Below are 15,994 nucleotides of genomic sequence, written 5' to 3'. Positions count from 1 at the left end.
TATTTCTTTTTCCAGGAAGCACTGATGACCCCAATTCCCCCCAAAACTCAGACCTATGAAGAGTGCTTCCAGCTTTTAATTTTTAAAGCAAGGCAAAATTCTCTGAATCAGAAACAGTGACGGTCCTGTCAAAGGCAAAATGTTTTTGACCCCACCTTAACTAGGGAGCCATTGCCAGTGCCTCCAAAAAACAAAAACACAACCCCCCCTCACACATAAATAAATCATTTTTGCCCCCCAAGTATCTTACATGAGACCAAGTTCTTGGAAGGAAATATATTTAACAACCTTTATGTTTCAGCTTCATCACTGGAAATTAGGTTCAGTGAATGAATTTCATGTAAGTACTTAATTTCTTACCATGTGCTTCCATTTTCATAGCTAGCGTATTAGGATCTACATCTAGAAAGAAGTCCGGTAGCAATGGATGACCTAAAATACAATAATGTGAGTAAGGTGAAGATAAACAGCAAAAATAATCTATTTTTGTATCAGTATTAAACAAAGTTTAGGCTTCTAAATAGGTATTGTACAGCTTCTGGAAAGCAAAAGTCAGTAGCAAGGGAAAGCCAGGTACCTAATATTTCATTTTAGAGACAGATTCTACTTATGACTTTGGACTGTTCTCCAAGGGGTATAAAACAGAACTAGAAGTCTTGTGGAGTTGCAATGGAAAACCTTTCATTGAAAGGAAAAAGCAGAGGGTGCCTGAGGAGGGGGGAGAGAAATCACAGGCTGAGGAATAACAGGTTGCGTAAATCAGTGACATGGAAACATTTTCCTTTCGTTAACTGATATTTAGTTAGTGGAAGTTTTACGAGTGGAGGCTCTGGAAGATTGGGCCAACTGTTTCTGGGAATGCAGAAGGGTACCATGGGACTGAACATCCACAGGTCTTTAGCAGAAGAACAGATTAGAAACTTACTTGTAGCTTATTTCCTTTCTTAACATTATGTCCTTTCTTACCTGGTGCAACTGCATATACATCAAAATTCTTAATTCCTTCTTCTCTCAGCAGATTTTCATCAATAACAAAGTTTCCTGTGAAACTTTTTGGTTTTGTTAAAATGCAATATGCAGCATCTGCAAGAATATCAGTTTTCCTGCATTGCTGTTCCACACCGGCTCCTCCCAGCATATCCATAGCAGCCGTATGTATAGCTAAAAAGTTCAGGGAGAAAAAAGAAAATTTGGTGGTCAGCCCTGATGTTTTAAAGTTCTTCTCCTACTGCACACAGACACAAAGTACATAGGTTTATTTTCATGAAAAGAGAAGAACTGTAGCACTAATTAACACAGAATACTGAAAAAAAAAATACTGAAATGCATCCGATGAAGTGAGCTGAAGCTCACGAAAGCTTATGCTCAAATGAATTTGTTAGTCTCTAAGGTGCCACAAGTCCTCCTTTTCTTTTTTTGAAAAAACTCACTAAGTTATTACTAATAAAGAATGAAGATGGAATAGAATAAAGAATGAGATGGAAAAGAGACCTTCAAGTCCCTCTCTTTACCAATATAAGATTGTTCTAGTACAGTATTTTTTTCTAATGTTTTTGTCCAGCTTAGTTTTTAATATCCTAAACAATGAGACTTCCATCTCTTCTCTAGGAACACTAACATATTCTAATACAGCTCACTATTTATTTACAGTCTTTTCTACGATGATCTCTTCTACAGCATCTGAGCAGGTCACAAACATTACTAAATTTAGCTTCACATCATCTTCTGTGATATTGGTAAGTATCACCTTCATTTTACAGACGGAGAGTTGACTCAATTGCTTGCCCAAGGTCTCACAGAAAGGCTGTGGCAGAACCAGGAATAAAATGCAGATCTACTGAGTCTTTGGTTGGGTTATTGATCTATTCTAGTGGTTCTGTTCCTGCTAGTTTTCTGCCTTGTATTCAAGGGAAGAATATCATAAGGTGTAATGCTTCACGGAGGTTTACACTTTGTTTTTCTTACTACTCTTCCTAGTTACCATATATTTCACACTTTCTTACACTTCCATAACTACCCATTATAATTTTAACTTATATTTCCCAGTTCCTCCTTTTGCTCCTCTTGTGATTTTGCTTTGTGACTCCTTACAATGACTCTATCCACTGCTGAAGGCCCTGTATCTTTTCCTCCAGAAGCTTTGGGAGTGAATCTCAATTATTCTCCTGCATTGAAATTGGGGGGTAAAGTTCTATTTAAGACACCTTTGTACACCTTGTATTCTACAGTCATACAGGGGCTAGCCTGACCACTCGTCTCCATGCAAATTAAAGCAGTCACGGTTGCTTCCAACAGTCTTTAGAAAGCAAATAGCAGCACAATACACTTTGGCTATGCCCCCAGTACTCCCCTACACGAGGGGCTGGGAACAGGGTCACTGTATAGCTCTTACACCAGCTTTATGCTAGCTGGGGAGGTGCTCTGCACGAAAAGTCTTTTCAGGGGACCTCTTCCACTCATTTTAAAGGATGCTTTACATTGGCAGATGAGTGTAGGGCCTCAGCAAGAATCAGGCATGCCCAGAAAGTAGTTAAGACTTCAACGTGCCATTAGGTAATCCCTATTCCACAAACTGCAGTACTGAATGTACCTACAACACACCTAATTTCATGGGGATAAGAAACAAAATGTAAGGAGGAAGATGAAGGATACATTTATATGTATATGGAGGTACCTGTCCAATAGTTTTGGACACTGAATTTACACACAAACCTATGTATTACACACAACTATTTCCTGCTTAGACTGATCAATGTTTTTAGGTCTCCCATGACTAAGGGCCTGATCCTGCAAAGTTCCATCAACCTCCACAGATTTCAATGGCTTCAATTGTCCAGGTACAGTAGTGAAAAGTGACCCCTGACTTCAATTCCTGGGAAAACTGACTGTGGGCTGTTACAGCAACAAATGACATCTCACTTCCAGTCTATGTTCTGACCTTCTCCTAGGAAGTATACAAACCCATTCATCCCTCATGGTAGAGAAGTCTAATCTACAGATCTGGTGAAGGTCTGATCAGTACCCCAATTTGATTTTAATAGTTGAACCCCTTCATATACACCCTAAAGAACAAACACTTTATGTACAGTAAGTCTGTTTGCTGTTTGCAAGCTACTTGAACGATGGTTATGTAATAGAGACCTATATGCTACTGAATATCTGTCCACATTGAAATGCTAAATTTTTTCGAAACTTATTTACAAGCAAATCACTACGTGAAAGATGCCTAAATGTGCCAGCAGTTGTGGCTTATGTAACCAGCATCTGTATTATCTATGTGCACTTATGGCACTGTAAAAATATTATATTTTTCGATGTATAACTTATTTCTATGTGGTAAAAAGACAAAAGTCATGTTTCCCAAATTCTAGGCATCATTAAAATGTTTTAAAATAATATTAGCACTTTTCAATCAGAAATATTCTACAAAGCTTTAATAATTTTTTTTTTTTTAAAAAAAGCTACAGCATCAGAGAAATTCCTCCACACACGGGACAAAGGATAATTATTAGCAAAAGGACAAGGTACTACCTAACGGGGGGGGGGGGGCGGGGCGGGAAGGAGGGGGAATTGTTCAAGGACCATCGAATCGTGGAAGTCAATGAATGGCTACACAGGTGGTGTCTGAGAGAAGGCTTTGGATTCTTTGACCATGGGATGGTGTTCCAAGAAGAAGGACTGCTAGGCAGAGAGGGGCTCCACCTAACGAAGAGAGGGAAGAGCATCTTTGCAAGCAGGCTGGCTAACCTAGTGAGGAAGGCTTTAAACTAGATTCACCAGGGGGAAGGGGAACAAAGCCCTAAAGTAAGTGGGGAAGTGGGATACCAGGAGGAAGCACAAGCAGGAGAGTGCAAGAGGGAAGGACTCCTGCCTCATACTGAAAAAGCAGGATGATCAGCAAGTTATCTTAAGTGCCTATACACAAATGCAAGAAGCCTGGGAAACAAGGAGGGAAAAGTGGAAGTCCTGGCATAGTCAAGGAATTATGATGTGATTGGAATAACAGACTTCATGGGATAACTCACGTGACTGGAATACTATCATGGATGGATATAAACTGTTCAGGAAGTACAGATAGGGCAGAAAAGGTGGGGGAGTTGCATTGTATGTAAGAGAGCAGTATGACTGCTCAGAGCTCCAGTGTGAAACTGCAGAAAAACCTAAGAGTCTCTGGATTAAGTTTAGAAGTGTGAGCAACAAGGCTGATGTTGTGGTGTGAGTCTGTATAGACCACCAGACCAGGGGGATGACGTGGACGAGGCTTTCTTCAGGCAACTAACAGAAGTTATTAGATCACAGGCCCTGGTTCTCATGGCAGACTTCAATCATTCCGATATCTGCTGGGAGAGCAATACAGCAGTGCACAGACAATCCAGGAAGTTTTTGGAAAGTGTAGGGGACAATTTCCTGGTGCAAGTGAGGGGCAACTAAGGGCAGAGCTCTTCTTGACCTGCTGCTCACAATCAGGGAAGAATTAGTAGAGGAAGCAAAAGTTGATGGGAACCTGGGAGGCAGTGACCATGAGATAGTTGAGTTCAGGATCCTGACAAAAGGAAGAAAGGAGAGCAGCAGAATATGGACCCTAGACTTCAGAAAAACAGACTTTGACTCCCTCAGGGAACTGATGGGCAGGATTCCCTGTGAGAATAACATGAGGGGGAAAGGAGTCCAGGAGAGCTGGCTGTATTTTAAAGAATCCTTATTGAGGTTTCAGGAACAAACCATCCAGATGTGTAGAAAGAATAAAATATGGCAGGTGACCAGCTTGGTTTAACAGTGAAATTCTTGCTGATCTTAAACACAAAAAAGCTTAGAAGTGGAAGTTTGGACAAATGACCAGGGAAGAGTATAAAAATATTGCTCAGGCATGCAGGAGTGAAATCAGAAAAGCCAAATCACACTTGGAGTTGCAACTAGCAAGGGATGTTAAGAGTAACAAGAAGGGTTTCTACAGGTATGTTAGCAACAAGAAGGTCGTCAGGGAAAGCATGGGACCCTTACTGAATGGGGGAAGGCAACCTAGTGACAGAGGATGTGGAAAAAGCTAATGTACTCAATGATTTTTTTGCCTCTGTTTTCACGAACAAGGTCAGCTCCCAGACTACTACACTGGGCAGCACAGTATGGGGAGGAGATGACCAGCCCTCTGTGTAGAAAGAAGTAGTTCAGGACTATTTAGAAAAACTGGACGAGCACAAGTCCATGGGGCTGGATGCACTGCATCGGAGGATGCTAAAGGAGTTGGCAGATGTGATTGCAGAGCTATTGGCCATTATCTTTGAAAACTCATGGCGACCGGGGGAGGTCCCAGATGTCTGGGAAAAGGCTAATGTAGTGCCCATCTTTAAAAAAAAGGGAAGGAGGAGGATCTGGGGAACTACAGGCCAGTCAGCCATACCTCAGTCCCTGGAAAAATCATGGAGCAGGTCCTCAAGGAATCAATTTTGAAGCACTTAGAGGAGAGGAAAGTGATCAGGAACAGTCAGCATGGATTCACCAAGGGCAAGTCATGCCTGACTAACCTAATTGCCTTCTATGATGAGATAACTGGCTCTGTGGATGAGGGGAAAGCAGTGGACGTGTTATTCCTTGACTTTAGCAAAGCTTTTGATACAGTCTCCCACAGTATTCTTGCCAGGAAGTTAAACAAGTATGGGGGCTGGATGAATCGACTATAAGGTGGATAGAAAGCTGGCTAGATCATTGGGCTCAACGGGTAGTGATCAATGGCTCCATGTCTAATTGGCAGCTGGTATCGAGCGGAGTGCCCCAAGGGTTGGTCCTGGGGCCGGTTTTGTTCAATATCTTCATTAACGATCTGGAGGATGGCGTGGATTGCACCCTCAGCAAGTTTGCAGATGACACTAAACTGGGAGGAGAGGTAGATACCCTGGAGGGTAGGGATAGGATACAGAGGGACCTAGACAAATTAGAGGATTGTGCCAAAAGAAATCTGATGAGGTTCAACAAGGACAAGTGCAGAGTCCTGCACTTACGATGAAAGAATCCCATGCACTGCTACAGATTAGAGACCGAGGGGGGCTAGGCAGCAGTTCTGCAGAAAAGGACCTAGGGGTTACAGTGGATGAGAAGCTGGATATGAGTCAACAGTATGCAAAGAAGGCTAACAGCATTTTGGGCTGTATAAGTAGGAGCATTGCCAGCAGATCGAGGGACGTGATCATTCCTGTCTATTCATAATTGGTGAGACCTCATCTAGAGTACCGTGTCCAGTTTTGAGCCCCACACTATAAGAAGGATGTGGAAAAATTGGAAAGAGTCCAGTGGACGGCAACAAAAATGATTAGGGGGCTGGAGCACATGATTTATGAGGAGAGGCTGAGGGAACTGGGATTATTTAGTCTGAAGAAGAGAAGAAGGAGGGGGGATCTGATAGCTGCTTTCAACTACCTGAAAGGGGGTTCCAATGAGGATGGATCCAGACTGTTCTCAGTGGTAGCAGATGACAGAACGAGAAGTAATGGTCTCAAGTTACAGTGGGGGAGGTTTAGGTTGGATATTAGGAAAAACTTTTTCACTAGGAGGGTGGTGAAACACTGGAATGGGTTACCTAGGGAAGTGGTGGAATCTCCTTCATTAGAGGTTTTTACGGTCAGTCTTGTCAAAGCCCTGGCTGGGATGATTTAATTGGGGATTGGTCCTGCTTTGAGCAGGGGGTTGGACTAGATGACCTCCTGAGGTCCCTTCCAAACCTGATATTCTATGATTCTATGACAACTGGCTTTTCCCCTACTCTTCAGAAAAGTCCACGGAATCTTTATGATCCCCACAGAGCAGGCAGGGCTTCACTCAAATACATTTATTCTTTTGGTTTCAGACAAGCTTGATTTTCTCCATGAGTAGAAGACCACACATCTGCTTAAACCAAAATCAAGCGTTAATAAGAAATAATTTACATCCATTTTAGCAAAGTGATAAACTACAGGGAACAAAGTTAATCAAATAGATTCACATTAAATTTCAGTGGATTCATTAAAAAGATAAAGGTTCACAGAATTTTAAATGCCACACAACTACTTAATTCTTCTCTCTTAGAACGTGATTACCTGAAATTTGTTATCTTTGTTTTTCATGTATTTTGAAGATAAACATTTTGAGACTGCTTTTGTACATTCAAAAGATTTTAAGGAATTATTCCTCTTTCTTAATTTAGGATACTGTAATCATGGAGGCAGACATTGAATTACAGATACTTTGAAAGCCTTGCCTTATGTTTCTAATTCTCTTAAAGTGAATTAGGGAAGACAGATATTCACTACTATAAAGCTTAGTCTGCATATAGAATATTTGATTTTACAGAAAGTTTTTAATTACCTTATAAATTACTGTGCAGACTCGCACAGAGGGCACTTTATAAATAAAATAAATTTATTAAAAGATGTTATTGCTTGAAGAGTGGCTCTTCAGTGCATCAGGTTTTGAAGGCTCCTGTGATGAGCCTCACTCAAAATAGAGAGAGCTTCTAGTGTGTCTAATAGTATTTTTAAATACTTAATTTGTAAGATAGAAGTACTTTAAAAAAAAAAAAAAAGATAAGATGATATATGTTCAAATACACTTCTACCCCGATACAATGTTGTCCTTGGGAGCCAAAAAAATCTTACCGCATTATAGGTGAAACCGCGTTATATCGAACTTGCTTTGATCCACTGGAGCGCGCAGCCCCACCCTCCCAGAGCGCTGCTTTACTGCATTATATCCAAATTCGTATTATATCGGGGTAGAGGTGTATAATTAAAAGTAGTAACTTTCCACACAAAAAATATCAAGTTTGAACATGTTTACTTAGCCTAATCTAGGAAGTCCTTTAATAATAATAGCCAGAACTGAGAGTGCCTGTTATGTGTGACTGCACAGGTGCTATTAGTTCTACCACCCTTTTGGAATTACACAGGTTTAGAGGCCAATTTCATAGGATTTGGATTATGGTGTGGGGAGATAAAAGAACCATTTCCTCTCCCGCCCCACTTCTTAGATTGCTGGCTCTATGGTGGGAGATGGTGGACAGACTCCATAAGGATAAACTGAAGTTAGCCCATGAAAGCCAAAGTGGAGCTTGAAACCCCAACGGGGAGGGCTTGTACTGAAGTACTGAAAGTAGAACCAAGGAATACCTAGTATGAGGTGTAGGGAAACAAGGGCCTCCAAAACAGCGAGCCTCGCGCTTTATTCCAGACAGCAGCAAGGCAGACTGTGGAAATCCTTGGCACTCTCCTCAGTGATGAAGTATTTAGAAATGGGCTTCTACTCGACTAAAATGAAGGTTAGAGTCTAGGGCAGGGGAGAGTGGATAGTCTCTCTCTTGAATCTCCTACAGAGCCAAGAGGGTCTGAGACCAGAAGAAGGGAGTGCAACCTCTCTGGGGGAAGCTGATCCTTCATTCAGCAGCAGGGAAGGCAACACAGGCCCTAGAATTGTGGATGAAGACTTCTCCCTCAGTAGTCCAAGAACTAAAAGTTCTTCTTTTGGAACTGGACAATTTCCCTGCTGAATGCACCACACTTAGATCTCTTGCAAAAGAACTGGAACTCAGAGGGAGTGAAGGTTCCATCCAGAGTGGATTTAAAAAACAAAGTGATGAATGGTCAAAAAACTGGTTTGATATAAATACATTTTTCTTTTTAAAAATAAAAATATTTAAAATTAAATTTGAAATTCTGGTAACCTATGTTAAGTCCTAAACTTACTACATTACTTATTATATAAAAATAATTTAAATTGAAAAATATTCAAGCAGTACTCATTTGATGAAAAAGTTGTTTTGTTTTGTTTTTTTAAATCAAACTACTGAGCTGGTAGAAGTCACTGACTAAGCATCTGGACCCAGAGTTCGTTGAAGTGCAGAGAGAATATCTTAATTTCAGTTTACTCAACTAGTCTAGTTCACTGACTAGTTTGTTTAAATTTAAGACTCCAACTTGGAGTTGAAAAAGCAGGCAAGCCTCTTTCCTCTTCCAATGACTGAATAAAAACTGGTGAGTGGATGCAATCCACTAGTTCTAAAGTCCTGAAGGATAGTGTAACCATAAAATCAGTTCACTCTGCTAACTACAAATAATCTTAAAAATGTAGAGCTGGAAGGGACCTCATGAGGTAATCTAGTGCATCCCTCCATCCTATGAAGTATACCTTTATAAAATACTTTTTTTTTTAATCACTTTTAAATGCAAGGCATATTTGATAAAAACTACTTTTTTCTCTTATGTATCGAGCACATTTAAGGTAGTTTTATTTAATCTAATAAAAAAAACCTTAAATGAGGCGTTTTTAAATTGAATTTCACTTTTCATCCAAGTAGAGCTTCACATAAAACATGAGTAAAAAGATTAATCCTCTAGTAAATAAGAAATGTGTCAATCACCATTTTCTAACATAATAAAAATGGAAAAGTTAGGAATCTGAATAAATATATGTTAAACTATATAATTGCTTAAATAAATATACACAAATACTTCTTGTCAACCAGGAGCATACATTGTAACACCCACTTTTGGGTAAATGGTATATTTAGTTGCAAATCAACATGTTTTAATGGTTACCAACCAAAAAGCATCAACCTTTCTTTAGGAAAAGAACTAAGAAGTACAAATGCAAAACAAGATTACAATCAAATAGATAAACCAAGGTTTACTACTTGTTGATTTAAATCAATCCATTTTGGTGCTCTCTCCTTTGCTTCTTCTCCTTGTTACTTGATAATGAGAAAGACAACTTTAGTGACAAAACCCAAGCTGATTTTGGCTTCCAAGGCCCTCTCGGAATAAAGCATCTTTCAGACCTGAACTTGGACAGCCACAGGGATTAGGGTTTTGAAGGAGCAGAGACTCTGAACCTGGAGAGCTACAGGAGCTTCTTCCATCTGCATGCACTGAAGCCAATACTCAAGATCCTTGTGGGTCAGAGTAGCAAACAAATATGTGTTGGGCAAAATCCCTTCTACCCAAGCCACAAGAACATCAGGTATACAGGAGTCTGTCACAGACATTTTGCTTTTGCAAGGAACACAGCCTTTAAGCTTGGACTCTCCTACAGGATGCAGCATCAGGGCAGGAAAAAAAAGAAGACCCCAGAATAACTCAGTTGGGTTAGGAGAGGCAGTTGCTATGGAATCAGTGCTATTTAAATCCTAAAAAACTTACCTTCTTTTAGGGAAGAAACACAGAAGGTTCTGCGTGAGGGAGAGGGTACGGGGGTCTCTGCAGGGAACTGTGATTCTCCGTCGCCATGAGGCGGGCCAGGCGTCTCCATATCCTTTGCTGCCCTCCTCCACCCTGGGGCTTCAAGCCTGGGCGGCCGTCGGGCATAGAGGCACCAGCTTAATAATACTGTGTAGGGCCCCATAAATCCTAAGGATGGCCCTGGTTTTAACTACAAGTGGCTCACCCTGACTTGCCCTTCTCTATACTCGTCATAAAGTTGTGGTTAGCACCATGTCAGCTAACTTAGCTATTATGAACTATGTTTAACTAGGTTTCAGAGTAGCAGCCGTGTTAGTCTGTATTCGCAAAAAGAAAAGCAGTACTTGTGGCACCTTAGAGACTAACACATTTATTAGAGCATAAGCTTTCGTGAGCTACAGCTCACTTCATCGGATGCATTTGGTGGAAAAAAACTACAGCTCACTTCATCAGATGCATTTGGTGGAAAAAAACTTTTTTTCCACCAAATGCATCCGATGAAGTGAGCTGTAGCTCACGAAAGCTTATGCTCTAATAAATTTGTTAGTCTCTAAGGTGCCACAAGTACTGCTTTTCTTTTTGTGTTTAACTAGGAAAGTCTCCTAGTATGGATGAATGCTAGAGGTGATCTCCCCAAGTCAGGGCTGAAGCATATTGGCAGGGTAGCATGCAGAAGCTTCATTTTTGCCATCTGTTCTATCTGTTCTTTTGTTCAAATAAAGGACTTCAATCTCAGAGAGTGTGAATTCACCACCTGTTGTAAGTACTAAATTCACATACAAAATTTAATTCAGTTTTTTAACTTTGTTTGATAGTTTAACCTAGGTTAATAGCAGTAGATCAAAATGACCATAAAGCTTTTGGAGCAAAGGAGGGAGGGAAAGGAAGGGAGAGAATTCCAGCTACTTCTCAGACACAGATTCACACAGATGTAATTGATAGAAACATCTGATTTCTTTTTTAGGATATTTTAATCAACAGCAACAAGTCCCTTTTTTATTGGAGTGCCACTAGAGTTTGCAATTTTCTAGTTCCACAGTTGTTTTGCGGGGAACTATTTCACACTTTCCTTTGAAGCACGTAAGTTGAATCATTTAAGAGTACAATTAAAGTACAATTTTGAAATGTATTAGTGGTGCACAGGTGCAACCTTAGTACTCACTTTATGTGCCCAATATGCTAGATTTCTAAGCATACATGTACTCTTCATATTCGAATGAATATGAGCAGCATAGGAAAGCTGTCCCTATGATCCTGTATAGCACTTTTCCTTTTTTTCAAATCACATCTGTAAGTGGCTATACTTTATAATACATCCTAAACTAAAAAAAACATTTAAGCCATATTGACCTACATGCAGAGAGGGTAAGCCTTAGAAGATGGATAAAATACTGAGAAGAATTATGTTCTATTTTTCAAGCTGTTCCCCGCAACTTTAAATCTGCTTACCTCTAGTCAAAGCATTACAAACTGAACATTTAAACAATTAACAAACATCCCAAAAAATCAAAACCTTTAAAATATAAACTCGACAGATTTACTCTGCTGCTCAAGGGGTCATAAGAGATTTTTAGTTAAGTTATTTATGTCTAAAGTAATGAGCAGCTCTAGACAGACTAATGAGAAATAAGAACAAATGTTAAGAAACACATTTGGACCTTCCTACATTCATTAGCTTTAAATCACTAATGTGTAGATCTATCTGTTTTTACAGGATAGTGTAACTTATTGTGCAGGTGGAAGAGAAGGAAAATATCTAAATTTTGCAAAGGAAAATACTAAAATAAAGTATAATGTAGCCCATACCTTTGATTCTCAAAATAATCTTACTTGGTTCAATTATTGTTTTCTTCAAAATTAGAGACTAAGGCCTCGTCTACATACAGATTTTGTACCAGTATAATTATTTCAATTAGATATGTGACTTTTTTTAAACCAAAGTTGTTGTGCCAGTACAATCTCATCTAGTCGATCACCCCATGCTGAGGCAGGACCAAATATATCTAGACTATCCCTGACAGGTGTTTTTCTAACCTGTTCTTAAAAGCTTCCAGTGATGGGGATTCCACAGACTCTCTAAGCATGGGAACACAGGGTACCTAATTATGCTTACTTTTCCTAACATCCAACCTAAATCTCCCTTGCTGCAAAATAAGCCAATCATTTCTTGTCCCAACTTCAGCAGACATGGAGACAAATTGATCATAGTCCTCTTTATAACGACCTTTTATGAGCACTTTGGAGGGCAGGATTAGAATTCAAAATTCTTGACAAATTGGAGAATTGGTCTAAAATCAACAAGATAAAATTCAACAACGTGCACAGAACTTCACTTACAATGGAAAAAAAAAATCAAATGCACAGCTACAAAATGGGGAATAACTGACTAGGTGACAGTACCGCTGAAAAGGATCTGGGGCTTATAGTGGGTCACAAACTGAATATGAGTGAACAACATGATGCAGCTTCAAAAAAGGCTAGTATTCTGGGGATTAGTAACAGGAGTGTTGCATGTAAGACATGGGAGGTAACTGTCCCACTCTACTCGGCACCGGTGGGGCCTGAGTGGTAGTACTGTGTCTAGTTTTGGACACCACGCTATAAGAAAGATGTGAACAAACTAGACAGAGTCCAGAGGAAAGCAACAAAAAATAGAAAACATGACCTAAAAGGAAAAGTTTATATAACTGGGCACATTTATTCTAGAGAAGAGAAGGCTGAGAGGGATCTGATAAGTATTAAAATATCATTAGACTTGAAATCAGACGAAGGTTTTTAACCATCAGAGGAGTGAAATTTTGGAATAACTTTCCAAGGGAAGCAGTGGGGGCAAAAGATCTATCTGGTTTTAAGATTCTACTTGATAAGTTTATGGAGAAGACAGTATGATGGGATAATGGGATTTTGGTAAGTAATTGATCTTTAAATATTCAGGGTAAATAGCCAAATCCCCTGAGATGGGATATTAGATGGATGGGATCTGAGTTACCCAGGAAAGAATTTTCTGTAGTATCTGGCTGGTGAATCTTGCCCATATGCTCAGGGTTTAGCTGATTGCCATATTTGGGGTCGGGAAGGAATTTTCCTCCAGGGCAGATTGGAGAGGCCCTGGAGGTTTTTCGCCTTCCTCTGTAGCATGGGGCATGGTTGACTTGAGGGAGGCTTCTCTGCTCCTTGAAGTCTTTGAACCATGATTTAAGGACTTCAATAGCTCAGACATGGGTGAGGTTTTTCATAGGAGTGGGTGGATGAGATTCTGTGGCCTGCGCTGTGCAGGAGGTCGGACTAGATGATCAGAATGGTCTCTTCTGACCTTAGTATCTATGAATCATAGAATCATAAAAACGTAGGACTGGAAGGGATCTCAAGAAGTCATCAAGCCCAGCCCCCTGCGCTGAGGCAGGACAAAGTAGTCAGGCATTCCAAACACTATCAGAACTTGCTTTTTGTCAAATATCTTCTCAGAGGCACAGATGCACAGCACGTATTAAAGATAACATAACAAATGATAATCCCTTTGTGATGCTGTTCACCTCAGAGTCCTGTGCACGTTAAAAAGTGAACAGAGTAAATGAACTTAAGAAAAGCAATGGGCAAATGAAACCTTTAAAAATATTTTTTTTAAAAGTGGGTCAAGTGAGCCAAACGCTCACAGGTTGCTTCAGTCAAATGTAAGGCATAAACACGTTGCTAGCAAGCAGCCACTCACTATTTGCAGAGCATGCCGTCAGCCATTTGATTAAAGTCAGTGGCCTAACAACTATGAAAGAGTGGTGCATCTACCAGACACCACTATTTTATAGGAAAAACACTGAATCTGAGCAATGAAAAAACAACAAAAAAACAAAAAGAAAAATACAAAACCACCCCTCAGGACAGTGAACTAATTTTCAAATACCTCCTTTGAACAATCTTAAGAAAGCCTATTCAAAGTGACATACATGAGGTCTGCAAGACGGAAGGTTGAGCAGAGAAGAAATACAACTACTAACATCAAAGAGAACATTATAGTATCTTAAAACAAGTCACCTGTTTGAGGCCATAAAGCATTGACTGCAACTTCTCCTCTAAATTCTTCTGCCATCCCCAGCACGCACATGGACATGCCATATTTAGAAATGGTATAAGCTAAGACAAAGTGAGAATTTTATTTAGTAAGGTAAAAATATAATGTCTGTGATGAAATTTTAAGATTCATTGATTTGATTATTTACTCCTTGATGTAGTGTAATTATTTATTAAAAAGAAGTTCCTTAGCGTGGAACAATCTGCATAAAGTAAGAACTGGGAAGAGAATGGGTCTGCACTGAACTTTTTAATTAACTAGAAGTTTTGAATTTAGAATCATACAAGATTAGGGTTGGAAGAGACCGCAGGAGGTCATCTAGTCCAACCCCCTGCTCAAAGCAGGACCAACACCAACTAAACCATCCCAACCATGGCTTTGTCACCTCCCTAGGTAACCCATTCCAGTGCTTCACCACTCTCCTAGTGAAATAGTGTTTCCTAATATCAAACCTAGACCTCCCCCACTGCAACTTGAGACCATTGCTTCTTGTTCTGTCAAGATTAACTTCTGTAGGTTGCCTTTTACTATTGTTTCAACTCCACTAAAATGGCAACTACAGAAACTTTTAACAGGCAAAAAAGGTGATCTAGTTTCACTGTAGGTTTGAAAAATTAAGTTTTTGCCATTCTTTGGCACAAAACACTTTGAAGAGCACAGAGACAGCAAAATTGTCATCAAGCTGTTCTGTACACATAGGGTCTATGACTCGCTTCTGGCCCACATGACTAGAAAACTGTATTTCATTATTCTTATAAAAGAATGACAAATCGGGGGTAATTTTGTCTGTTTTTTAGGTAAAGAAATGATTAGGACAACTATTACCGTCTACCATGGTGTTTCATGGAATCATGTCAATGGTATTCTTTATATGGGAAAGGACTGACAGGGCCATGGAGAGTGAATTACCCTCTCACCCCTAAAATATGTTGTGTAGGCTTCCCCAGCAACAACAGGTACAGTACAGGCTATGGTAAAGCAAGGGCTTCAGTATCCAGGCCTGTCACTCTTGTGCCTTTCATAATTACTCATTCATTTTAAAAACAAGTAAATATAACACCACCTACCACAATGATTTTTGAACCATATGGGATTCAGGTTAAGTGGTGGGCTAATGTTAAGGATATGAGCAATGTTACTCTTTCTTAAGTAAGGAAGGCATATTTTAGACCTGAAAATGAAACAAAAATTAGACATGTTAGTAGTTGTCAGGTGCATCTCTTTTAAACAAAATTTTTATAATTTTGGCAAAGCCACTATGTTTTAAAGATGCCAGTGGACACACAGCATCTTTTAAAATAAAAGATCTCAAAGTAATCTACTCCGATCTCTTTTTTTCTTTAAATTATAAAATAAATTATATATTATCAGGATTGGAAGGGACCTCAGGAGGTCATCTAGTCCAACCCTCTGCTTAAAGCAGGACCAATCCCCAAATGGTCCCCTCAAGGATTGAACTTGGGTTTAGCAGGCCAATGCTCAAACCACTGAGCTATCCCTCCCCCGCCCCACTTTGCACCTGCCTTAATATCAATATTCTGCTTAATCTAAACAGAGAACCAAGATAATAATGTCATCTTATCTAAATGAAAAGTCCTTCTTAATATTTATGCATGCACACTGGGCCAGATTTTCCAAAACAACTTAAAACCCACAAATGGAGGCAGATTTTCTGAAGTGCTCAGCACCCAGGAGCTCTAATTGTGACACTTTTAGCTAGATATTTTCA

At 39.7% G+C, this 15,994-nt stretch overlaps 1 protein-coding gene across 2 annotated transcripts in view; it reads right to left on the bottom strand.

Annotated features, from left to right (window-relative positions):
* HSDL2 (hydroxysteroid dehydrogenase like 2) overlaps positions 1-15,994 on the bottom strand; it is a 33,570-nt gene that overhangs the window by 5,641 nt on the left and 11,935 nt on the right. For both annotated transcript variants that reach the window (XM_038403095.2, XM_043514401.1), the window contains exons 5-8: positions 15,333-15,436; positions 14,229-14,327; positions 967-1,161; positions 361-432 (exon numbers count right to left, since the gene is read on the bottom strand). In XM_038403095.2, coding sequence (XP_038259023.1) covers positions 361-432; positions 967-1,161; positions 14,229-14,327; positions 15,333-15,436 — 470 coding nt within the window. The remainder of the gene's footprint in view (positions 1-360; positions 433-966; positions 1,162-14,228; positions 14,328-15,332; positions 15,437-15,994) is intronic.

This window comes from Dermochelys coriacea, chromosome 5 (assembly GCF_009764565.3).
Source record: "Dermochelys coriacea isolate rDerCor1 chromosome 5, rDerCor1.pri.v4, whole genome shotgun sequence".
NCBI lineage: Eukaryota > Metazoa > Chordata > Testudines > Dermochelyidae > Dermochelys > Dermochelys coriacea.
The sequence above is the reverse complement of the archived record's forward strand: the minus strand, read 5'-3'. Positions and strand labels throughout refer to the sequence as shown.